We start from the raw sequence: 25,499 nt of genomic DNA on the forward strand, positions 1-25,499 counted from the left end.
CTGCTTTTTCCGGCTCTTTAGATATATAGTATTGGATAGCCCATTGACAATGCAGCGCACAGCAACAAATGCATTGCATGGTGACTCGTGGTAGACAGCTTCACGAGTGAAAAATGTTAAATGTCGCCTCACTGCTCGTTTAACATTTACACGTTCTGAATTCCTCCATTCTGAGATGACGGCCACATTTCCCTAACGAAACGGCAGCGCTTACTTTGACGGTGCACAAGTGCGCAGTGAATCATAAATGATAACGCTTATCTGCATCTCACGTAAGCATGTTTCACATAAGCGTTGCTTCAGTGTTCTTCAGGTGACCGATACATCTCCATCTCAGCCCCGTCTGAGTGGCAATCGACGACAAAAAGTGAGATGAGAATCCAGTGCGAACTATCCTCTTATGCATTCGTTATTTTTATTTATTTATTTATTTTTACTTTTAGCGCAGTCTCATGATTGCTGTTCAGGAATGATACAGCGTATTTTCAGTAATGCGTTTGGATTGTGACGGCCTTTCATCGTCCCACATCTCATTAACGGCTGGCAGTGCTACTATTATGTCATATTGATACTCATAAGCAGTAAATAATGCGTGCAGGTCCCGTAAGTGTCCCTTAGGCACTGTGTTGTCCTCATTTGATGTATATGAAGCAGCATTCTCGCTAAATGTCTCGACGAAATCTGCCACCTGTTTCTCGAATATCCTATTCATTTTGCAGGAGTATTTGATAACGAAAGCAAATTCCTCCTATTACGGTTCCTATTGCTAGACACGGACGTAGTTCTCCTCCCATGGTCGGTAGCCTACGCAACAGGAAGTATTAGCGGTGGTGGAACAGTCTCAGTAGCCCATTCGTTCAATGGTCTCTAGCGGTGGTTGTGAGAAACAGCTGTTGTTTTTATCCTGCCGTTATGAGGTTTTGTCGCAATCGATTACAAAGTCATATACTTTTAACGGTATCTTCACTAGGAAAGGTCATCTGGCGTAGCCAGCAGTCGAGTAAACAACTGATAAGACGACAAGAACGCTATAGTTGATGTTGTCTAGGAAGTTTGAAAAAAAAAGTGCCTGTGTGGAAGACACCCTGTCGCATGACATGGTGACATGACATGATGACAAGTTTACATGTGTGTGTTTTTTTTTTTTTTGCTAATCGAGGAGAAAAAATCGTCAGCGCATTCACATCTTATGTGTAAGGTGCCATTATCACTAATTGAAGGAAGTTCACCTTCTACTGTTCTACCGTTCTACAAGTATACGTATCGTCGTCGTCGTATTTGATTGCCTGGTGCACGACAATATTGCGGTGGACAATGTTGCCACTTGTTTATTGAGCATCGTCCGAAAATGTAGTACTTGTCTGACGGCGCTACTCTTGTCTACGTCGCGACAGAGAAACAGAAAGTAGAACTGCTATTCTGTGCGTAAACAAGCGTGACTTTGGCTTGAATGCTACATTACAGTTTTCCCTCATCCCGTGGTCAGAGGCTTTGGCAGTACAGTCTAAAAGGTTGACAATCACAGGGCTAGCTTCCAACGACCCTTTCGAGTGCAGATCAGCGCCAACTTTATTCTACGACGATCACTAGGGAGTTCCACATCCGGAGGCCGATACGCTACCCCATTACTGGTAAATTTTCAAAATGGAAAAGGAGACAGCCACAAAGACATCACGTTTTACCTCCCAAAAGACGTCAACTAACCAATGAAGAGCAGCACTTTCCGGTGACGATTATTATTCTCGGTTATCAAAAAATTCAACTGTAGATATGTTCAACTGAGGATCTGTTGTACAAATGGCACGATACCGGCCCACGTACGTGAAAATACAACCTCAAAGGTGCCATTTTTTACGAATGATCGATACATTCTCGCTCGATCAGTTAAACAATCAATGCAGATCAGCTTCATATTTTTACGTGAGGCTAACCTCCATGCGGTAGTTTCTGAGCCTAAATAATCCCGGGCTCCTACGAGAATACTAATCTACCGAAAGTTAATCGTGCACTTTTCCCGAAATGCGCTCCATTCCTTTAAAGGGACAGTCTGGACCTCCGGAGGGTATTCGGATTGCGACTCCATTAGATTGTGCTGCGCACGTAAAATAGAAAACGTGAAAGCATTCCCGTTTTAGAGAAAATGAATTAAATACTACGGTTAACCCATATTCGGTTTCGGTTTCCCCGTGACGTCACTGTTGTTCCCGACGTCACAATTGCAGAAGACGACACAACAACACTCGGCGCTTGTTTGAGGTGCAAAGTGAGATTTTCAGGTGAGACTTTACGCAGTTATGATTGGCGATTTGTTCAATAACTTATGCTATTCATATGTAGCTTGTAACTTGTAACAATAAGTTGCTACTTCTTGTAACTATGTGGCTTGTAACATTTTCTATGCGGGTGTTGGTGGTGTAACTCACGGAGACTCGCCTGACGAAATGTTTATCCTGTGTATGCCAAATGTGTGACGGGAACGGGCTTGGAACTTAACAACACGTACTTGTCTTTTCAAAAGGCATTGGTACTGCAGTGGGCTTTTATCCAGGACGGTGAATACTGGCTACACCCAACTGTTTTGGGGGTTCGGTCTCCGCGAACCCGAAAAATGACACGCACGTTGTGTTTTCATTCTTGTTCTCACGATGCACTAAGGAACACCTGCGCTTTATCGCTCAACAATACCGTCACATATGCAGTACCCAGTGACAGTTAATACAAAGCAGGAATGCCATGCGTATTGAAAGTACGGAAGCCAAGAACGGCTTTGCCCAAAGAACACACAGCCCGCCGAGAGGAGCCGAGCAGACGCCGCAAAGGCCGGAAGGGAACGCTCCTGGCGTCACGACTGTCAAAATGCGTTTTACAGTCGGAGGTAAAAGATGCAAGTTGAAAATTGCATTACAAATTCTCGGAGCTGAATATAAACCAAATATTTTGCATGGTGGCTCGGAAAAATATAAGTAATCATCTGATAAGGCCTATTTACTTCACATCTGGGGTCCAGACTGTCCCTTTAAGCTCTCACCACGTCACCAGATCTGATAACCCCCCGTATGCGCTTCGGGAACATAGGTCAACCGTTCCCACCTAACAGCAGTCAAGGAAAGCACAGAACTGTCTTTTGTTTGTGTCAGAAGGACGCGCGAAACAGACAACAATTTTTCATGTTTGGGTCAAGTTCGAGGCCCACGCACTGTTGAAGAAGGGAACACCTCTAAGGGAATGCACTGTTATAGGTATACGCTCTGCAACTAACCTAGCGTTCTGCCCGTATCTCCTCTCTCTCTCTCTCTCTCTGTTACTCCACTAAGAAAGCACCATTGGCTACGGCGGCGCCCTCCCTCTTCCCTCTCACTGCGTCCTCTCTGCGTACAGACGCGCTTGCAGAGCTTATATTTTTAGTGATATCTAGGAATGCCGAATTGGCCGAATGCCGGTTATTGGCCGAATCTACTCACGTGACCGTTATCCACTATATCACTTCAATTTATTTATTCATTTGGTTAGCTCTTGTACATGTAATGCTCCCATAGATCACTGACCCTGGTGGTAAAAAAAACTACACTGTGACGTCTGTGTTTCTAAATCAAATTATTGTTTAACTGATATTATAGTGTCCCTACCTAGGAGTTCCTTTTTCCCATTGAAATTGGCTATGCCCGTATATCTGTACACACATTAGTTTATGTACCATCTAGGGTCGTCTGGCATAGGCAATCTCAGGCTAGTTTACATAAAATTGCATTTGTCGCAGAGCGTCGACACAGCTGGCCCAATCTGCGTGGAAGGGAAATGGCGACGTTGCCTGGTTACGTTAGGTGAATCCAAGTCAAGCCAAGCCGTTTACGGTACCCTGAAATTTGTTTTTCTAGTGTTCCAGCTGGTTTCCACTGGAAGAGCCCCTCTGCTGCCTGTACTGGTGTTTGTGTCCCAGAATATCGCACACTAAAGAGGCGATTCCAGGCCACGCTACTACAACTCCGCAACACGTCCCTCATTGGTGGCTTGGTATCACGTGATAATGCGGTAATTGGTAATGCATTTCGAAAACCTGCCTTGGGGAATGACGGCACCCCTTGAGCTGTTAGGTTTAAAGGAGCACCGAGGTGACCCCAGTTTTTCAGCGCAGAGTGTTCTCCAACGAATAAAATGAGTCTCTGGACACCTCTTGTTTGTAGTTCCTGCACCGATTAGCGGCCCCACGCTGAGCCGGTCACGACCCCACTGGGGTTCGGGATCCACAGTGGCGGAAACGCTGCTACAGAATGACTATGACGTGTAGGAAATCCAGCGAACCGGTAACAAAATATGAAGAGAAGCGCCCTTTGGCGCGGACAAGGCCAGTCAAGGAGCGGCACATATATCTTGGCGTCCTATCGTCGGGCGAGAATGATGAACGGCGTCGGCAGGTCCTGGAAAGGTCTGAGATCCGTTCGTGGAATTCTGTTTCTCGTTAGCGCGGTACGTGTTTGCACAGCCGGGAGAGTAACACTGTTTTCCACGGAACATGGTCGCGTCATTACTCACACTGGTAAGCGAAAGTCGGCGTGCGAATGTGGCGGTGCGACCGCGAAGCAGACCCCGGACGCTGCGCTCCCATTGGAGTGCCCAGATTACATCATGCTGGCTCAGCTGCAAGGAGGAGTCACAATGTTTAAAAGTCGTTTATTGAATAAGAAACGTTAATTCATTAATTAATAACAATATTAATAGCTTTTAGGAAAAGAAACTAGGCCAAGTAGAGTGTGAAATTATGCCGAACATTAACGTATCAGACTCATACAGCATTTTTCGGATGCGATAGTCCCTTTAAAGTGCGAAGCTGCAACGTCACAGTTCAAACGGCAACATTGTGTCGGTGGCACACATCTGAGAAAAAAATAGAACGGTAAATTCTTAAATATTCCGCGAAACCGAAGTAAAAAGACTCCGTCACTCGCCTAGAGAAGTCACCTTTTTTTTTTACTCTTTCTTCCTCAGTAGACATGAGAAATGTTCCGCCGGAAATTACCTCCTCTAACAGTCATCCAGCGATCTGATTTCTCAGATACGTCTGCGCGCGCAGAGAAGTCTAGGAAATGGACGACATGATCACGTGAACCCCGACAGGTAGACAGACTCGCCTGTCCGTTTGAACCCGAAGTCCACATCTGCACACGGCACGGCGACGCTTAAGTGGACGGGGAACAAGTGCGCGGTGAAAGATAATGCTGGTCCGTCTCTGATATAAGCGTATTTCACGCAGGCGTCGCCCCGATCCTCAGCCCAACTGCGAGTCTAGGAGGGGACATCGGAAGGCAGGTGAGATTCTAATCCCCGCACGTATATTATTAATGCTGTCTCGTTCATTGTTATTGGAAAATTGGAATTGATCAACATTATAGGTAATAGTACCAATATAACACCTTCCCAATGAGCTGTCTTCGTGTGAACCTCTAGCTATTCGGCTCCCTGTGCTCATAGACAGATCGTAGTATTACAATTATGCGTTATTACGTTATTATTACGTTACAATTATTACGTTACTATAATATTATTTATAGATCGTGACCGCATACAATGCGCTTCTTCCCTGTCATCGGCGTTACTTCAGCATTCCGTTCTCCTCATTTCGTGAATATGCAGCGGAATTCTTACCAAGGGCCTCTGGGAAACCCCATATCCACACCTTATTGTTCAACGTATTATTTATTTCACCGGAGTTTTCTTTATTAATGCTAATCTTTGCGATAATGGCTGGTATCGCTATGCGTCCGCGTAGTTCACCTCCCACACTTGGTGATCTACGCATCAGGTAGCGTTGGCGGTGGAGAAAAATCTCACTGCTCCATTCCATCCGGTATCAGGTAGTGGTTGGACAAACAGATGCTGTACTTGACCTGCTGCTAAACAGTTTGTCGATGTCGTTAAGGGACTCTACGTTTCATGGTCGGTCCAGTAAAAAAAAAAAAAAGAAGAAGAAGAAAGGTCACCTTGGGTCGCCCGCTGTCGCATCAACAACTGATAAGACGATAAAAATATACGAAGGCATCACGCGAAGAGTCCACTTGAAGCTTATCACTTGGGTACTTAACGCATATTGATGATGATTCCAGAACGACGGCGCAGAATGTATATTGGCTGAGTACCAATATCCCTTACACACCACTTACGAGCCGCAATACCATTTCTCCAGTCTTGTTGGATTACGTATTATATTCAAAATGGTATTATATTAAAAATTCCGTTCATATACATATTCAAAAAGGGAATCCGACATGGTAACCCCTGCAAACATTGACCACAAAGGTAATTTGAACCATAGGGTAGAACAGAAACACCATGGCAATATATACCACCGTGCACCACCCTCCCATGGTGTGACGTACACCATTAGGTATTATGTGTCAGTTCTCCGTACTTTACATAATAATGAATTTCAAAGAGGGCATCCCGTCGATTGCATCGTCCACAAATTTCCGCCACGGGGAACAGTGTTTTTGCCCGCTCACTGGTGGGTAGGTTGAACGTGATAGTGAAGTACTACGTAACACACTTGCGAAGAATTACAAAATAGTTTTCAACGCGCGTTAAACAATGTTTTTTTTTTCGCACTGCGTTGTATCCAAGAGGCTGTCCAACGAAACACGATCGACGTGCGCAAAGCACAGACTTGCGCACAGATGCTTATGCTACTTGCGCTCTGTTTGCAAAGAGGGCGCAGATATTGAGGCACCCAGAGCCGTATATTAAAAGGGAGTCTGGCCATTGGGAGGAGTCACAAAAAAGCATAGATTGAGAAGTTACCCGTCAAAAAGAACTCGTTAGAAGTTAAGTTACCGCGTGCTAAATGTAACTAAGTTAATAACGAAGTTCTTCAGCATGAAATCTAACTCGCAGTTACTGAGTTACTTAACAAAAAGAACGAGTTACTTCCAAGTTACTCCGGACACAAAATAGCATTACGCAGGTGCAGCGCGCGAGCAGTTGAGTTAGACCTTGAGTTGCCTGCGGAGGAGTGCAACACGCTTAGATCGTTTTCCTTTATGCCCCACAATAGACCTCTCACTGTTTGTAAATAAATGACGTCATAGTGTTCGACGGCGCCAAAATTTGGTAGAATTGAACTACGCTTGAAGCTAGAGGTGAACAAGGTCGCGACCGAAAGTCACAGTCTTGAGGGGATTACGACATGACCCCTTCAATGGACGAGACCCTCGGTCCTACTTTTCTTTCAATGGGAGACAGCGAACAAGTGCCCGTTCATGGAACCCAGCCGTCCCTCCGCTTTGTTTCGGTTTCAGTCTGTCTACCAATATGTCATGATGTCGTTTTTCTGGTAGAGGCCTATTCGAACGCTTTGCATCTTACCCCATGTGGGCGCACAATGGTTCAGCTTTATTTCAATGGCAGCAGTTCTTATTTCCTGAATAAAATACTGTCACCCATTGAATATCACGTTCTATGGCAAAATATGCCATGAAGGAACCGGAGAGAAAGCAAGAAAATGTGTGGACGTGAGTCAAAAGCGAGTGAAAAGCGAGTTAAAAGTAACTTGGAACTTAACTTAAGTTACTTTGGCAAAGTTACCAAAAAAAGGAGCTAGTTCCTCTGAAAGTTACCACGGCGCAAAAGTACCGAGTTACGTTACAAGTTACCAAAAAAAGGAACTTAGTTACAGTAACGAGTTACTTGTAACGAGTTACCTCGAACTCTGCAAAAAAGTATCGACCTGTCAATCACAGTTTCGCTCCTCTGATTGGTTTGCTTTTTACCAAGGGGGTCGCCATGGCACCATACTGCCACCCCAAATGGCGACGAAAACAAACACAGTGAAGCGGGGATTTCGTGAGAAATTCACAGACTAACCTGTTACGATATCTAACTGAAAATAACACGTTTGCCGCCGGTGTTAGGCCTTGTGAACACGGAGATCACAACGAAATCATAAGAAAAACCGCTCTGTACTGTACAATCTTATATTTAATCGCTGGATTTCATGGATATAAACATTATTCCTCTTATATTCCAACTATTCACGTAGATTTGTTTAAAAATCTTGCCGACAACAGAATGTGTCCCAGCAGGTTCTGCAGCAGACGACAGATAGCAGACGACAATTCCCGACGCGCCGTACGCTCCCTAGGTAGCGCTCATCAATTTGCGCCAACAACCAAGATTGCGAGAGGTATCCATTTCAATCCAATCCAATCCATGTGCCATCCAAAATGGAGCTGCCCATGTTGGATAGGGGGGAAAATAGTGAGGATGGGCTGATTGATAGCGCCCCATATTTCAAGACTTCATTGGTCGGAGAGCTGTAAACGTGGGTGGAGCTTCAGGTATAGGCATGATCCATTAGTGGCCAGTCTCCCTTTTAATATACGGAACTGGAGGTGCCCTATAGCAGGGGCCATATTGGCGCCAACTATAGACTTCTTCGGCGCCGTCAAGGTCACAGAGCATGCGCAGAAGCGTCGTGGAAAATGTTCATTACGGCACCTCTATAGACCGTCAGAGAGGTTAAACAGCTGTGGCTCATAGGAATGTCAGCGGCCATTATTCGTTGCTTTCGCGCGATTCGACCGCCCAGAGGTGAAAATAGTGCTGGAAGCGTTTCTCTCAGTGCTGCGTGAGAGGCCTCGTATCCAGCTGTCAGTAGATGAAGCGTCTCCGATGGGGCGAAGCCTTGGAGTTGATGCCCTTGCATAATGAAAAGAAAAAGAAACTGTTATGTTTCAAATACTTGGCCCAGTCTGCTTTCTACTGTTTTCTTCTTCTTCTTTTTATTCTATTTATATTTTCCTAAGCAAGGCACGGTCATTCGCAGTTTGCCTAATAAAATGGCCGTCACTGCGAACCACGTGACTTTCCGTAGCGAACGGGGAACGGGGAATGAAATGGGGCATAAGGGCCGCTCAAAAATGCACGTCCTCCCTGGAATCAAATGTGTATGCCCGCTATAGAATTCCCTCCTCTGTCACTGTCTCCGATACTCCGTACCTCTATCTTCTCGACAACACGCTGACCAACTCAGAGGAATGAGCAGCAATGGCTCTAATTCGAATATCAAACTGACGATACGCTATGTACATTAACACAAGTTAATGCGCAACCAATTCAAAATCGTTGAAAAATACTTTATTTGTTCTCGCGGTGCACGTCAATAGGTGCATGATAGCCATAAGGATATTCGACACAGCTTAACGATTTCCCGGTGCCCCATGTATTATCTAACCTATATGTATGTAGATCCATTCTATACATCCCCATATATTAACTAGCTTTAATACGAGAGGATAGAGAGGTAGCAAGCAAGCTGGTGGTATAGATGCATAACTTAAAAACCCGAGACTAGGCGACAAAAAAACGACAAACACAGACAAGGTCTCACCTTGTCTGTGTTTGTCGTTTTTTTGTCGCCTAGTCTCGGGTTTTTAAGCTATGGATATATAGCTTTAATACTTTTTTTAATTCCTTGTTAACGCGGCGAAGCAATGGTGGGTATTAGCGGCGTACAAATGTGGACAGACGGAGAAAGGACGTCGGGAAAGGGTGGGGACAAGTGGGGTTAATGTGCGTCCTGGGCCGACTTCATGGGTAAGAGTTTCGACATTCGTCTTACTCGTCGACTGGAACGCGGCTCTGGAGCAATCGCGGTCGTCTCTGTACTCACTGTTACACATATCCCTAGTCAGACGAGTGAATTTAGAAAAGGGAAGTTCTTATGTGAGGCATGAGAGAAGCACTGCATGGAGCCTCATGCTTTACCCACTGCACTGGAGGCGTCACCTCTGGTCAATCAGACGGGCGCCTTTAATTTGCGACTTCCAGTGAAGGTTTAACAAAGGCACGACGCAGCAACATCGAGACCGGTCACAAGGAAAGTGTTTTGCGGCCCAGGGAAAGGATGGGTCGAGAGTATGATGCTCAAGGTACATGAGCGACGTGTTACATGAAGAAGTGTAACGTCATGCTACGCAAGCGTTGTACGGATCGAATATAGGCCATTTCGGCGTTCACCCACTTGGGGTAGTTGATCACTCTGCCTTTGGACTAGCCTGTAGTCATTTGATAGTTTTTCCAAGAACAGCACGGATCACTTGAGACACCCGATACCTGCCAACATAGCGAGCGCCCGCGTGAACAGTTACTGTTGTACTGCTAGAGATACGTCTGGCTCCCATTACTTACTGACTTCTATAATTCTGCGAAACGATGTTCTTTCTGAAGTTACAGTCTTATACAGTTATAGTCTTATATAGTCTTATACAGTTATAGTCTTATATAGTCTTATACAGTTATAGTCTACGACTATAATTTAATTTAGGGATGGTTTAGTCCATGATGTACGAAGCAGGGGGAAAGGCAAAGTGGTTTATCAGCACCAAATCTAAAGACATCACCTCTGGGACGGTGTTCGATAATCGCTTTCGTCAAGGACAGCTACCCCTGATCAAGGCCCGCGACATGGGATGTCGGAGAGTGATGTATCCCAGTTCCCGACTTGCGTCAGTCAGACGGAACGTTTTTACAGGGTTCGGGAGGTGTTGGAAATAGACGTCGTACAGCAATTTCGCCTTTTGAATCCATTCGGTTAAAACAAACTCACTAAAACGATTCTTGGTAGATGCACTTTAGAGAAATGTATATCGCGTTACGTGTTCATTGTTGCTGCATCATAGTGCTGTTCTTTGTATCATATGCGTATCGAGTTGCAAAGATTTAACTTCTGGACATTCACTTGAGGTTCTACACTTTTCAACGTTTTTTCTCAGGCGACCCATAATGCAACGCGGTTAGGACATAAGACATGGAAGCCCTGTCAGCCAGACGCACTCCAAGTCGCCTCATAAGATTGAACTGAATACCGCATCGCAAAGTCAACTCGGTGAGGACGCAGCCCACCTGAACGACACCGTCGCCTTCGCCAGAGACACGCCTCAGTAGTACAGTCATGCCCCACAACAGCGGAACAACTGACACTGGTACCGTGGCATTTCTTTATTTTCCGATACGCTCTGTCCCAAACACCGAAGCATCCTGCCACGTCCGAGCATGTCGCTGTAAATGCCGTTATTAGGGAGAGGAATAGTATTTTATTTGCTTATTTTTGCTTACGTTTATTACCAGCAATTGCGCTACAATAGCATCATCCTCTTTATTTATTTATTTGGATAAATAAATCGGATCGTGCTAAATAAGAAGTCACGCATTTCAAAATACAGGAAGTAAATCACTGTGAAGTAGCAGTAAGTGTCACTCCAAGACTCACAAAATCACTTAATATGGTGCGGTTGCATTGTTTGATTGAAGCAGAGAGCGAGAGAGAGAAAAAAAAAGAAAAATAAGAACTTCAATATGTGCAAACCCTAAAATATCAACACTATACTGCTTCCTAAGTTCAGTTCTGTTCAGTCCAGTTTCAGAAGTGTGGCGTAGCTCCGTCCCAGCAGGTTCCGTTAGATAACAACAACTTTATTGCGAGGTTGCTTGATGACGAGGCCGAGATTTGTTTATACATAAAACGCCTCCTCCTCAGTGGTTCTCCTCCCGAACGTTCCGCTAAAATAAAAAAACACAATTCTCTTTCCGCAGAAGGCAGCTCTTACTCGACGACCCATACAGCACTTCGTTCCCCCGACGAATTCATGCACCCTCTACGCGTCTCCAAACTTTAATCTCTATCCTGCATGCTTCTCTTTTTTTCTTTTGCTTTAGTCGTGATGACGCCCACTTCTCTGTGGTCAACAACGGCGAGCCCTTCCAGTCATTACCCCCCCCCCCCCCCCCTTCCCCATCGCCACTGTCAAAGCAATAACGGAGCTGCATCCTATTCATCCCGGTTCATCATCTTGAAATAAACTTGTTGGTCGTATTGTTGTTGTTGGTATCTTATTCACCCTTCACCCTATTTCATTCCGCTAGGATCGTGGCGGCGAGAGCATCAACCCGTGATGATGAGAAGTGTATGCCAAAGTTCCTCACGGGCTTTGCTGCCATAGGGAAAGTAAGCAGAGGAACAGCGCAGCATAATACAAATCTACTAACAAGAACAGCGAAAGTAAGGTAGGCAGAGCTTCTATCGTTATATGTCCTACCCAAAACAATGTTCGTTATTTTATCCGGAACTGACATGTCATCATACAGATGAAAAACGCTTGTAGTACACTTTAAACTTAGGTAGAGATTACGACAGGTCAGCATTTGTTGGCATGCATGTATTACAGGTATTGTGGGATTCCACTGTTTTCAATCCCTTAAAAAACGGATAGAGGAAACGAAAAAGATAATAAAAACTACCTGAACAATAAGAATAAGTGGCGCTGTTCTCTCACTGCCGATTGGAGCCACCGCAGCCTGCCTAGAAATTGGGTTTCCCTGAGGAACGTGGATAACGCTGCGGCCATGTTACTGTGTTGGGTAGGGCCAACCACAAAGTAACATTGAAAGTGGTAACTCATTCAAGATGCACGAATATACAGATGTTCGAATATGTTCCTTCACTTCATGTTCAGCAAACAACTGTTTCGGGACATCTGCGAAATCTCGGAAGTTTGGCCATGCTGATTAATTTTTGTAAACACCTGACCATGCCCGAAGAAGATGCAACCACGTCGTCGAATGCATTCTTAGTGATGTGACGGCTGGTTTAATTTCGGTATTCTCACTGTGAATCGTCAGCGTATTTTTGTACGACTTGTTTGAAAAGGGAATACATAACACAGCCAGTTGAAAGATATGTTTGCTACTGACAGATTAGCAGCTTGCGTTTTGATCACTACCATCTGCAGCGCAAATTTTACCTCAGATAGGCGACCATTTGATTCGCCATTTTTCCTGCATGTTTACCACGCTGTTCGCTAAAAGCTAACGTCCTTTGCAGAGAGATGGCGTCCGTTACCAGAAATGAGTCAGAGCTGGAGCTTCGCACACTCCTTCAAGGAGCAGACCTTCTCTCCTACTACGACAAATTCATCGAGATAGGTGAGCCAAAACGTAACTTCATGATGATGGTGGTGATAGTGGTGCTTGCGGTGGAACTACATATCACCGCGCATTTCAATCAGCGACGTGACGCTTTCGTCGTCAACCAAGGAGCGTCGAAGATCGCGGGTTCAAAACCTTATACGATACCAGCAGAAGTTCGGCCATGCCCTCTTCCGAGATTGTAGCCATTTGTAGTACTCTGTCCCGTGTGATGGGATTTAGCGAATGTAAACTAACTCTCGATATAGGTCGAATTGAGTTCCTGTTCGAGGCAAACCCGAAAGGTATTAGAGTACATAGTTCCTTTCTTTCTGGAACCGTGACGAGGCGAATCATCCAGTACAAAATATCGTGTGCATGCCACCACGGTTGTCTACAGTAAGGGATATGTTCATCTTGATGTAACTCGTTTGCAAAAATATATTTCAAAGTCAACATTAACCCAGCAACCGCAGACGTGCTTAGGACGCCGCCCACTTCAAGGGGCTGTCTCGACCATTTGCGTGCGCATGAGATCGTTAGTGTTATGTTCGGCACCCCTTTACAGTCTACATGGTCACGTTTCTCTCTCGAAAACAGCCCTCAGACGTTATGGTAAAATCTCCTGTGATATGAATTGCGTCGACCCCATAATGTTCAGAAAAATCGATTTTTCGCACAGTTTTTCTTTCTTTTTTTCATGTTAGGCGAAAGACCCTACAACAGAAGCCCCAAACCCTGAGAACAATTACTTTACATTACTAAGAGTAGCTACATTACATGCCGCTATGCACCTTCTCAAGCTCAACATATGTTCGCCTCATGATAAGGACTTGAAAGAGAATATGTTGCTATATTGATATGTAAATCAATATTATGCATGTTCGAGTATGGGCCATACGTCAATGCGTTAAACAAAAGAAAGGCCACTGTGCCGTCGAAAACATACCAGTGGAAACATGCAGATAAATCTTTGAGGGGAGAGGAAGGCCACAAATAATGAGAACGGAACTGCTACAATGCACGGAGTCACGTGTCTTAATAAGACATCTGTGCTCACTGACCTCACTTATGGATCTGTCCTTAGGTGGAGACAATGTCCAGCAGCTTCGTGACGATTTCCAGGAGGTGATTCGCCTGGTAGATATGGCCAGAAAGCCACTTCACGTCAAGAGATTGAAGAAAGCACTGACACAATGGACACCACAGCCAGGTAAATCGAACACCCAAATTGGAGAAAGGGCTGAATCTTCATGTGTTCATGACGATTATTGGGCGTTTAACGGCGCATTGACAAGAAAGGAATCTGCATGTACCGCGTGTTGGCATGCGTGCGCGGTACAGAATGGCCTACAAAAAGCTGGCAGTTCATTGAATTAGGCCTCAAAGTCCAGCCTCACAATCAGATCAGTTAACGAGCTATTTTCTGCAATATCCGTAAGTCTTCCTAATCATTCCAATCGCGTTAACGAACGTTCCTCGTGGAAGTAACGATCGCATCAGCCTTTGGGTGAACGTCTTGCTCTCCGTATGCATAATTTTCCAGAAGTGCGGGACAGTAAGGTAGAATTGCCAATCAAAACGAATGCGTCAATCTGGCAATAAAAACGGCATTACTTTACAGTCGCAGGAACGTCCACTGCAGCAGATGGAACAGAAGGGGAGCTTCACGCACTACTTCGACGAGCGGATCTTATCTCCTACCACGACAAGTTCATGCAGATAGGTGAGCCAAAATAGGCCGTATCGCTCGGTACGTGGAATACTGACGGAAGACAGTTAAATACGTACATATGTGAGGAAAACGGATGGTGGCCGTATCACCCAGAGCGTACTCACGACCTATTAAGCCGTCTTGGAGTCAGAAAGATACGGAAAAAATATAAAACAGTGTGTGGCGATTTAGCGCTAGATGCGAGAGAAATTCGTCAGCAAGCGCGTTTTTGGCTGCAGTCTTCACTTCCACATATCCACCTCCTGTCCAACTCGACTTCCGTTTCTCCACTTCCGGTTGTACACCACTGGTACATACTTAACTTGTAGTTTGTCACTTTCAGTTACTCTATGTAAGTCGATTTAACTAATATTTAATTAGTCTCATTTACTTTCATTACCTTTTTGCAACCGGAGGCAACTGCCTGAGGTAACCTTGAATTTCATTTAAATCCTCGTAATTAGAATGACTTGCCTTAATTTGTCTAAAATTTGCTTTAATTCCCATGAATTGCCTTTAACTACATTTAATTACCCCCGTTAACCCTGGGTTACCTTTGCGGTAGTCTCTAATTTCATTCATACTTTCTCTTAAGTACAGCTATCACTACATCATTTTCGTTAAACTCAACTTTTTTGCTTTATTTACCCCTAATTACTTTTCTACCTTACTTGTAATTGCCTTCAACTACTTCAATGTCATATCATTTGCCTTCATTTACGTTTACGTTTACTCGTTGAGGCTTCACCATCTCACCCCCCCCCCCAACAGCTTTTCTTTGCTGTTTTTATTTTGACACTGCTAATGCTAACACGCTTAAAAGGGACGCTGCTTACCATGCAATGCATAACTTAACTTACGCATGGTTCGCAGGAGGTGCCGCGAGACAAAGACGTCACAACCAGTGTGACAGCATCGAGAGAAGCCGGTTCAGAAAACGATTGTCACGTTCTCTCTGTCAACGCCGACTCGCATACGACGTTTTCCAGACGTTTTCTCGACGGAAAAATGTCGAGGGCCCTAGGGTTGCCTCTCGGTTCCGAAAACAATAGGCCTGTTTGACTTATGTGTAGGATGAACAGGTGATTAAGTCGAAGGGTGTATGTGACGCCTTTGTCTTGACCAATCGCTTCCAGATGGGTCTTTGCGCACCGGCGTGGACAGGCAATGAAAACAGTAGACGACCAAATTGTCGTGAGGAGAAAATGGGAAGCAGTAGTTTTTGTAGTAGTAATTAAATATTAATAATTAATAATTAAATAAGAATAATTGCAGCAGTAATAATTAAAAAATAAACTTTTTGAATTGTCTTTAGGTGGGGACAATGTTCAGCAGCTTTATGACTCTACGGTGGATGACTTCCAAGAAGTGATTGATCTTGTTGACATGGCCAGAAAGCCACTTCACGTCAAGAGATTGAAGAAAACACTGACACAGTGGACACAGCAGTCAGGTAAATGAAAAACCAAAATCTAAAAGAGCTGCCAGGTACACATACACAGGGAGAAAAAAAGGAGGAACTGGTGTACCGAAGAAGGGAGTAAAGAAATGGGGGGGGGCGTTTCGATCGAAAGCTCTTCTTCAGATTAGAATGTCTCTAGTCTGAAGAAGCACTTCTAGTCTGAAGAAGAGCTTTCGCTCGAAACGGCGCCCCCATTTCTTTGCTTCCCTCTTCGGTACACCAGTTCCCCCTTTTCCCCAAATGAAGAACCAAACTTGGGAAAAGGACTCAATCTTCGTGTACCCCATATTAGCGTTAGGTAGCGGTATATTACGGCACACTGAAAGCCGGGAAGCTGCCTTCGTCGGTTCAAAAATCCAGCCTTACACACAAACCAGTTGAGGACCTATCCTATTTTCTGCAATCACTTAATCAATGTAATTGCGTTGAAGAATGTCTCACATTGACGCAAATAATCACATATAGGTCCTTTGGGGGTAACGGAACTCCACATGCACATCTGCATAGAAATGTAGAATAGAGAGATAGAGGTGCCAGTCAGAGCCGTATATTAAAAGGGAGTCTGGCCATTAATGGGTCATGCCTATACCAGAAGCTCCACCCACTTTTTCAGCTTTGCGACCAATAGAGTTCTGAAATATGGGGCGCTATCAATCAACGTATCCTCACTATTTGTCCCCATATCCAACATGGGCAGCGCCATTTTGGGTGGCAAGTGGATTGGATGGGATTGAAATGGATACCTCTCGCAATCTGCAAAAGTAGTGGAATGTTGGTGCAAATTTGATGAGCGCCACCTAGGGAGCGTAAGGCACGTTGGGAATTGTCGTCTGCTTCCGTCGTTGTACCGCTGCCGGCAGAACCACCTGCTGGGACACATTCTGCTGTCGGTATGATTTTTAAACAAATCTACATGAATAGTTGGAATATAAGAGGCAAGAATGTTTATATCCATGAAATCCAGCTATTAAATATCAGATTGTACAGCACACTGCCGTTTTTGTTATGATTTCATTATGATCGCCGTGTTCACTAGGCCTAACACCGGCGACAAAACGTATTATTTTCCGTTAGATATCGGCGGATGAGCGTAAGTTGAAACTGATTTCCGAGAAACGTATATGAGGATGTACATTTGCGGCGTGAAATCAGAGTAGTCTGTGGAAATTTTTTGTCACGAAATCCCCGCTTCACTGCGTTTGTTTTCGTCGCCATTTTGGGTGGCGGTAAGGTGTCATGGCGACCCCCTTGATAAAAAGGAAACCAATCAGAGGACCGAAACTGTGATTGACAGGTCGAGCCTCTTTTTGTGACTCCTCCCAATGGCCAGACTCCCTTTTAATATACGGCTCTGGTGCCAGTAGTATAGTGACGACACCTACCCACGCCTTACTCGATTTTCACATGTGCTGTCGCCACATCAACCACTCTGCCGTCTTGTTTCTGAGCATTGTTAAATCAAGAAACTGACAGGAGTTTCAATTTACATTACAGTGACAACTTCAACTCCGACTTTGTGTACATGTCGATCTATTGATAAAAATGACATTGATTTACAGTCGCGGTAACGTCCACACCGTCCGACAAATCACAAGGGGAACTTTACGAATTACTTAGACGAGCGGACCTTCTCTCCTACTACGACAACTTCATCGAGCTAGGTGAGCCAAAAACATGTAGTGTAACTGTGTGCATCGAATACTAGCGGGATCAACGATTGCAGTCGTGTGGATCATGTGGATCATCTTACGTATCATGGTCGTGTGGATCCAAATCCATACAACCATGATAGGTAAACCCGCTCTTCTCCTGCTGTCTCATTGGATGCCACCAATCGTTGCCTCCTGTGAATCCCATTCATTGCCGCCAAAGATGGATCTGTTTTCATTGCGTTTTCCTTCTAAGCGGTAGCGGTGTGTAAACTAATTTTGCTTGCGTTACACTAATTGAAACAAAGACTTTCAGTTGAGTGCAAGCTGTTTTTGCATTTTAGTGCCCACTTAAAGCCTCTAAAGCTGCCAGTGGAAGGGAACACAAAATGAAATGACCAGAAAGCTGTGTTGGTCTCATCCTTTTTAGTCATGTCATTCTGTGTTCCCTCACATAGTTTTACTTGACATTTTAAGAAGGAATTTTAAGAATACTTATTTTAGAATGGGTTTAAATATTTTTCGTCCCCGGAAGAGAAACGACCAGAAGGAGTGAAAATGGGACCTTTGGGATTGCAGAGGTTGCCGAGCCCTGCAATAGGCCATTATAAAACTATTTAATGCGAGACAAAGGCAAAAGATTAGTTTTTCAGATCGAGCAGGAAATTGTACGACAGAAATGTGTCTCAACAATTTTTAACCTCGGTGTTGGATTTGTTCCCAGCCGCAGACAATGTGCAGCGGCTTTGTGACTCAACCGACGAAGAGTTCCAGGCACTCACCGACCAGGTAGACATGACCAGGAAGCCCCTTCACGTGAAAAGATTGAAGACCGCACTCATACAGCGGTCAGGCCATGCAGGTAATTGAAAAAATCCCGAGTTGTGGTAAAATGATTCATTTTTCGTGTACATGCTCCTCACACTCCATGGTATTATTCATACGCGATCCATAATGGCCAAGGGGATTTCGGTTGCACGCGCGCTATCCATCGATTCCCAGGTCGTATGCTGAGTACCTAGCAAGAAGGTGTTATGTGGCATTTTAAAATAGTTGTATTTTACTTTACTTCAATCTCCACAATGCTTTTAACTGTTTTAGTCATGCTCGGGAACAGCGCACGATCCACAAAAGATGTCATTCACCTTTCTGAGCATGCACAGGTTGAGGTTAGTAAAGGCATGTGCCTCATCAGATATTTTCTACTTGGAGGAATAATTAAATAATTAATTAATTAATTTTCATACCCATGAAGAGGGGAGGGGCTGTACAACATTGGGAAGCAAATTAGAAAAAAAGGGGAAAAAGGCAACATAGGGCAGTCCACAGACTCTGTAGAGATAGTGACACATAAAATAGCACAAAAGGTACTCATCAAATAAATCAGATAAGGTGTCCCTGAATTTGGGATTGAAATGGGGAAACGACACCGCAGCATTCACTTCCGATCGCCACTTGCTCGCACTTGCGTAGTGCATCATTAGCAGGACATCTCCCTCACCAAGGAGGCATCACGGGTAGTTCATGGCAGTTTCTAGATGGACATGCCTTCTCGGCGCAAGTGGTAGGGCCCTCGCTACAAGTAAACAACAACTACTTCATTTTGAGATGGAGAGTAGGAAGGCTCATCGTCAGAGGCGATACTCTACCCCATTGCTGGTGGGGATGTGGGGAGTCAAATAATGAGTCCCTTCACAATAACGATCGAAGTCCGATGGTGTCCAGAAATGTCAAAAGAGCTTGGAACACAGATCGTTGCTGGACTGGATTCGCCCAGGGACCAAGCAATTTGGATATGGAGAAGGGGTGAGAGTAGAACTGACTAAGGGACTCAGAGAGTGCAATTCTCGGAGAGTGGAAGTTTGGTAGTGGGGGCAATGAAGAAGAATGCGCTCCATATTCTTAAGAGCACCACAGTGGCAGCATGTGGGAGAGTCAACCTGTCTTGTTCTACAAGTAATACTTTCAAGAAATGCTGAGAAAGCAATAAGATACGTCAACATTTATGCGCGTCTCGCTTTGGAGCTAGTATGAGTAGGGGATAACGCCTTGATGAACGGCAAAACAGGTGCATACTTGAGCAAAAAGGTGTTGAGAACTGCTCGCACAGAGAGATTGGAAAAGAGTGTAAGGTGCATATCTTCAACCTACGCCTGACTCCCATCTCGGGTGGGCTCCAGTTATATTAGTCCTTGTGCCCTTTTATGACCGAGTGCTTATCTGGAGCTTCGAAAAACAAATTCATTGATGGGTGGAAAGTCAGTGAATCAGTGATCGCAAATGTTACATATCATCTCACGTCCACCTCTGACTTCATATGAGCACGACCCTCGGCAGTTTCTACAGGCTGCCTTAAGCACGTGACCTCAGTCGCGAGAGATGCTGACCCGCAAACGCCGTTGACCGACGTGCCTCCCGCATTTCCGAGCTAGGTGCGTTTCGGGATTCGCACGGATGATGTTCTACGTGTCTATTTCTCTTTCGTTGTTAAACTTGGAATGCATGTCCTCATCGTATTGGAGAACCTTCTCTTATATGTATACAGAATGCCCCAGAAAACGTGTCATTGAATTCTAATTTAAAAAAAAAACTACGCCACCTACGATCATAAGATCAACGGCATTTGTTCTTACTAGGTTTTTGCTACCTCGTGACGTGCAGCTAATATGACCTTAATGTGCATGTAAGCTTAATTCGGCACGCTCTTCATGTTGGTGGCGTAAAAAGTGACATTTACTTGGAAAATTTCTGAGTTCACTTCGCGAAAATTTACATAATGAAACTTAGGTTACATGACATTCACATCAGGAGGTGGCAAAAACCTGTTAAGAGCAAATGCCGTTGATTGCATGATCCTATGTGGCGTTTTCTTATTATTAAAATTCAATGACACGTTTCCCTGTATTCCGCGCAACATGGGGCCAAGTGTTACGTCCTCTGCTACTAATATTCTTCCTCTTTCTGGTTCAGTAGCATACATGTCCGTTATTGACAGTTCTATTATGCTGGCATTTTGATTTTATATCATCTTAACGAACAGTTTAAAACCTCACTCTTCGCACATTTGCTTGTGCATCGCTTACTGTGAACTTAACTTACTTTGCAGCCATAACGACGTCCATTCCGAGAAACGAATCGGAGCGTCAACTTTACGAACTGCTTCAGCAAGCGGATCTCCTCGTCTACTACGACACCTTCATTGAGAAAGGTGAATCAAAGTGCGATTTCGTGTCACCGCACATAGCAAGCGTGCAGGTACTTCGGTTGTTTTGTAACGGTTAAAAACAATGGTTGCTGAACGGTTCGCTGAATGATTTTTTCTGACGCTAGCCCCAATGAATCAGTGGAACTGTGGGCACATCCGACAACTTTGCTTCGGATCTGAAACGGCACGAATCCTTATACGACGCCCGTACGCGCCGCCCGGCACGTCCTCCATTGCGATTTTAGCTGAATAGCTTGAAGCTCGGGCTGAAATCCAACGGGGGAAACTTAACTGATGGGTGGGTGAAATTGTGAGCGAGTTTAGGATCATAGTTGCCTCGCAGATTACATCCGTGACCTATTTGAATAATCTGCGACTATCTGGAAACACGATGGAAAATTTGCACGGCGCACGCTCACGGTGTCAACAAGTCTACGTGTACGGTGTACAGAACGTAAGCAACACGATAAAATAGATAAAAACGAAGCGAGCTGATACAACACCTCCTAGATAGCATCAGGCCCGCGCCCCACGTGACATAGCGTCACACACGAAGGTTCGCTGTGGATGCTGCTATGACGTCACTGCAAGAACGAACAAGAGAAAAGCTCGAAGCAGCTCGCAAAGCTCACGCAGGCCTCCGTGAATTGGGCAGTGCGCAGGCCTTCGACTATCTAGGAGGCGTTCTATAGCGTGTCTGATAGCACATACCCTTGCCTGACAAACAGCCCTAACACTGTGGAAACAAAAAGGGAGGCACGTGTTTGTTTGAGTTAAGTGGAGACTTCTGTATGTGTGCGCATCTCTTCGTTTCCTAGTCTCGGGAAGAGCGCATATCTTTATTAAAGTAGAAATATCTAAATATAGAATCTGTAACGCTGTGTAAGTGGTATTGCAACAACGCGTGACAAATGTAACTGTCCAGTGTAATAATATGTTGCAAAACTAACTCTAACCTAGCACACGCGTATACGCTTAGGACAACCACATATGTCCTTCCTATTCCCTATACAACAATAATTGAATCAATTAGGGTGCTACGTCGCCATACAACGATGATATGATCCACACAAAACAGAGATCGGACCTCTGATGACTTGAGTTGGAATATGTGCTTTCGGAATTCGTATCTCAAGCCCCAAGCAGTGGAACGGGATCAAGAAACTTCACATGAAATTGGTGGAGTACTTGGCTGGGTTCGAACCCGCAAGGAAGTTGATGTGTTACCAATGACTCACCAAGGTCGGTCTCTGGAGCAGGAAGCGCTTTGTAACCACGTGAATCCGTCTGGAGGTTCAAATTTGTGTCACTAAGTTTAGCCCTATAGATTACAGCTTCGCATTTTTGAGTCTGTGTGCAAGGACACCACACGAGTGTGTTTAGTCACGAGGACATCTTGTGGAGCATAATTGAGAGCTGCTTATCACGCGGAGCCTCAGGCTTATCAATGCACACGCATGTTGCGTGCGAAAAACCCTAAGTCGCAAAACCCAATAATAAACGTTAGTTCACTTCACTTCACGATGTCTAGTGAGACGAATGTCGGCACTGTTACCCTTGAAGTCGGTCCAGGACGCACACTAACCTCCCGTGACCCCCACTCCTTCCTGCTGTCCTCTCTCCGACCACCCAGTTCTTTAGGCCGTTCATAGTCACAGTTGCTTCGCGGCGCTAACACGAAATCAAAATAAATACCATATGTACGGAACGGGGCAGATCACTTTCTTATGGAATAAGTAGCTGCACATATGCGCCCCAAGACTGAACGGATCGCTAGTGTCGGCGCACTGCGGAGGGACGACGAACTACCGTAGAGTGGGTAGCTCCCTCGCGTCGTCTGCTTTTACACGTTTATTTTCCGCATTCAGCGCGGTAGGTGGAGCATTGGGGAACCGAACCGTATCGTACCATCGCAGCCCAAGTGATCTCCCGGTGAATTAGGGAAAAGAACCACCAACTCCGAACATCGGTCGCGGTGTTATCTACACTAAAGAGGTGACGCTGTCGCCCCCTATAGTTCGATCTTGCAGCGAATACATAACCAAGTGCAAATACAAAGACGCTCTCCCCTGGTGTGGCAACATCACTGTAAAGCGGAACAGGAGTTTGCGTTTGCTTTGGAAACCGATATATCTGCATTTTACTGAGGAACCCTACAGTCGATATTACGAAGCAACTCCAGAAGGTTTTAGAGTTCGATCTCGCCCACATAATACATCATATATTCGCACGATATATCCATCTAATAACACTTCTGTGCCGAGTACGTATTTTACCTCAGTCTTAACAACTGAATATGTAGATGTCTCACGTACCCTGTGCACCGTGTTATAACTACCCACCAATGCGCATGTTTGACACAGAACATGACGGCCTCCTCAGACTGATAATAGTAAGCGTCTTTCTTCTCGTGGCACTGACGAATAGAGCCCTGAATCAGCGAATCAGCGCTGCCTCCCATTTCCAGGACTGACTTCCGCGTTCCTAGCGCTTAACATACAGATTTATAAATAAATTAATATGAAGAGAAGACATTACCACACTTGTGCTGGCACTACTCACATAGAACTAACAAAGGACTGTTGCCCTATGACTCTTCGCACTCCAAGACGGTGAAGCGAGCCATAGCTACTAACTGCATAGAGTCCTCCCTAAAAAACTCCCGCCCTCGTGAATGTTTCAATCAACAGCTTGACAGACTGAAGGGGGCGGGATACCCTCCATCTGTGCTGATGATGGGAAGCGCGGAGTCTTTAGTAAAGAAGTATTAGGCGAGAGGGAGAGAAAAAGACAAGAAATCAATCATAGAAAAAGTCCAGGGATTCTACCATATGTGCACAAGTCATCACACAATTGGAAGAAGGTGGCCAACAGACACGGTATTCCGGTACTGTGCTCAAGCCCTTCAAAGTTGGGCAGGCTATCTACTCGCATATTCCGGGAGAAAAAAATAACAAACAAATGAGGGATGTGGCAAGACTCACCAGAATGTGTACGTGAAGTGCGCGGTGGGAGTTGTGTGTCTTATACCCGTCACCTGTAGTAGGGTATATGTAGGAAGGATCAGCCGGTGTGTGAATCAAAGGTTACGTGAACATGAACTGTCCGTATAAAATACCTCCCTAGTACATCTGCCAGCCCACTGTAAAAGCTGCACGTGGAAACCGATTTTAAAGGAGTCAAAAATATTGTGCATGAGCAGGGATGCGACAGCACGGGAGATAGTAGAAGCCTATCATATATGAAAACTAAGTGAAAAATGTGCTAACAACACTTCGATATACTTGCACACGATCTTCCGAGAGATAACCTTATTATTTGTTACTCGATTGTAATCACCGAACTGAACCTGTTATACTCATTTGCTCGCTTGAACCTTTATATCTTCGGCTTTGACCAATTAAAATTAGTTGTAAGTAAGCGCTCGTCCTGTCTGCATCTACCTTATGGTTGTCTATTCTGGCGCATTCCTCTGTACTGCAATGCATCAACTAGCCCAACAACAACATATACTGCTCAACCACAATTATATTCTGACGGTGAAGTGGGTAGATTTTCCACTCCAGGAGTCGAACGCTACCCCGTACTAGGGGGCCTAATATAAGTGGTGACACTGATGATGGAGTGATGGCGATGATGCGATATGACGTGATGATCGGAGCGGCGATGGAGATCCTGATCGTTATGGTGGGAATGTCCGAGAGCGCTGTCAGGGTAACAATGAGTCTTTTAGGCCAGTCGCCTAAAGAAAACAGCCACATGACGTAAGGGCACCCTGAAGTGGGCCACCCTGTCCGACTTATAAACCAATGATAGAAGCTATACAAAACAAAGCCGCTCCATTCATTTTAAGTTACTATAACAAAGAGAGTAGTGTTTACGCTATGAAAACCGATTGATCCCTATTTACACTTCTTCTGCGAAGAAAGATATTCGGTGTCTTCCCCCTCCATTGCATTTTTTATAATTGTCGCTCGAGTACGGATATGTTGAGCCGCATTCGTATCTCTGAGTCTTGATAATTCCCTCAAGGTCAAGTTAAAACACTGCAACCACGATTATTTTCTTTATTCCTTTTGTTGCCGCATGGCTAAGTGCTGGAACGAGCTTCCACAAAGCATCTTCACTACTCGAGATCAACTGGAAATTAGAAATGACATAATTAGCCTTTTCTTCACCGTGCCACCCACTGTTTCAATGCAGTTCATTGTATTGCGTCGGTGTGTCTGCATCTCACCACTATCTAGTGCTGTGTATTGCCTTGGAGCTGTTGTATTGTCCAGGTTATACCTGCTCACTGTTACTTGTATATTTGATTATCCTGATATTTCCTATTACACTACATTGCATTATGGATTTGCCTTCTTCCAGAGTTTTATGAGTGTATGCGTGCCAGTGCCACCTCTGTTACGTGATGCCCGTAAGCGGGCCTCTAACTAATAACCAATAAATAAATAAATCAAGAGGACAATTTATGTCACTCGTATAGCAGTGCCTTGCATGCTCTAAAATGCACTT

The 25,499-nt window shown here is 44.8% G+C and overlaps 1 protein-coding gene across 1 annotated transcript in view; it reads left to right on the forward strand.

Annotated features, from left to right (window-relative positions):
* The first annotated feature begins 5,164 nt into the window (after window positions 1–5,164).
* LOC135379088 (uncharacterized) overlaps window positions 5,165–25,499 on the forward strand; it is a 32,796-nt gene continuing 12,461 nt past the window's right edge. Inside the window, exons 1-10 of the mRNA XM_064612340.1 lie at window positions 5,165–5,304; window positions 10,761–10,970; window positions 11,911–12,051; window positions 12,869–12,969; window positions 14,039–14,164; window positions 14,576–14,677; window positions 15,981–16,118; window positions 17,687–17,788; window positions 18,501–18,638; window positions 20,883–20,984. Coding sequence (XP_064468410.1) covers window positions 11,954–12,051; window positions 12,869–12,969; window positions 14,039–14,164; window positions 14,576–14,677; window positions 15,981–16,118; window positions 17,687–17,788; window positions 18,501–18,638; window positions 20,883–20,984 — 907 coding nt within the window. The 5' untranslated portion in view covers window positions 5,165–5,304; window positions 10,761–10,970; window positions 11,911–11,953. The remainder of the gene's footprint in view (window positions 5,305–10,760; window positions 10,971–11,910; window positions 12,052–12,868; window positions 12,970–14,038; window positions 14,165–14,575; window positions 14,678–15,980; window positions 16,119–17,686; window positions 17,789–18,500; window positions 18,639–20,882; window positions 20,985–25,499) is intronic.

The sequence above is a fragment of the Ornithodoros turicata genome, chromosome 1 (genome assembly GCF_037126465.1).
Source record: "Ornithodoros turicata isolate Travis chromosome 1, ASM3712646v1, whole genome shotgun sequence".
NCBI classification, from domain to species: domain Eukaryota; kingdom Metazoa; phylum Arthropoda; class Arachnida; order Ixodida; family Argasidae; genus Ornithodoros; species Ornithodoros turicata.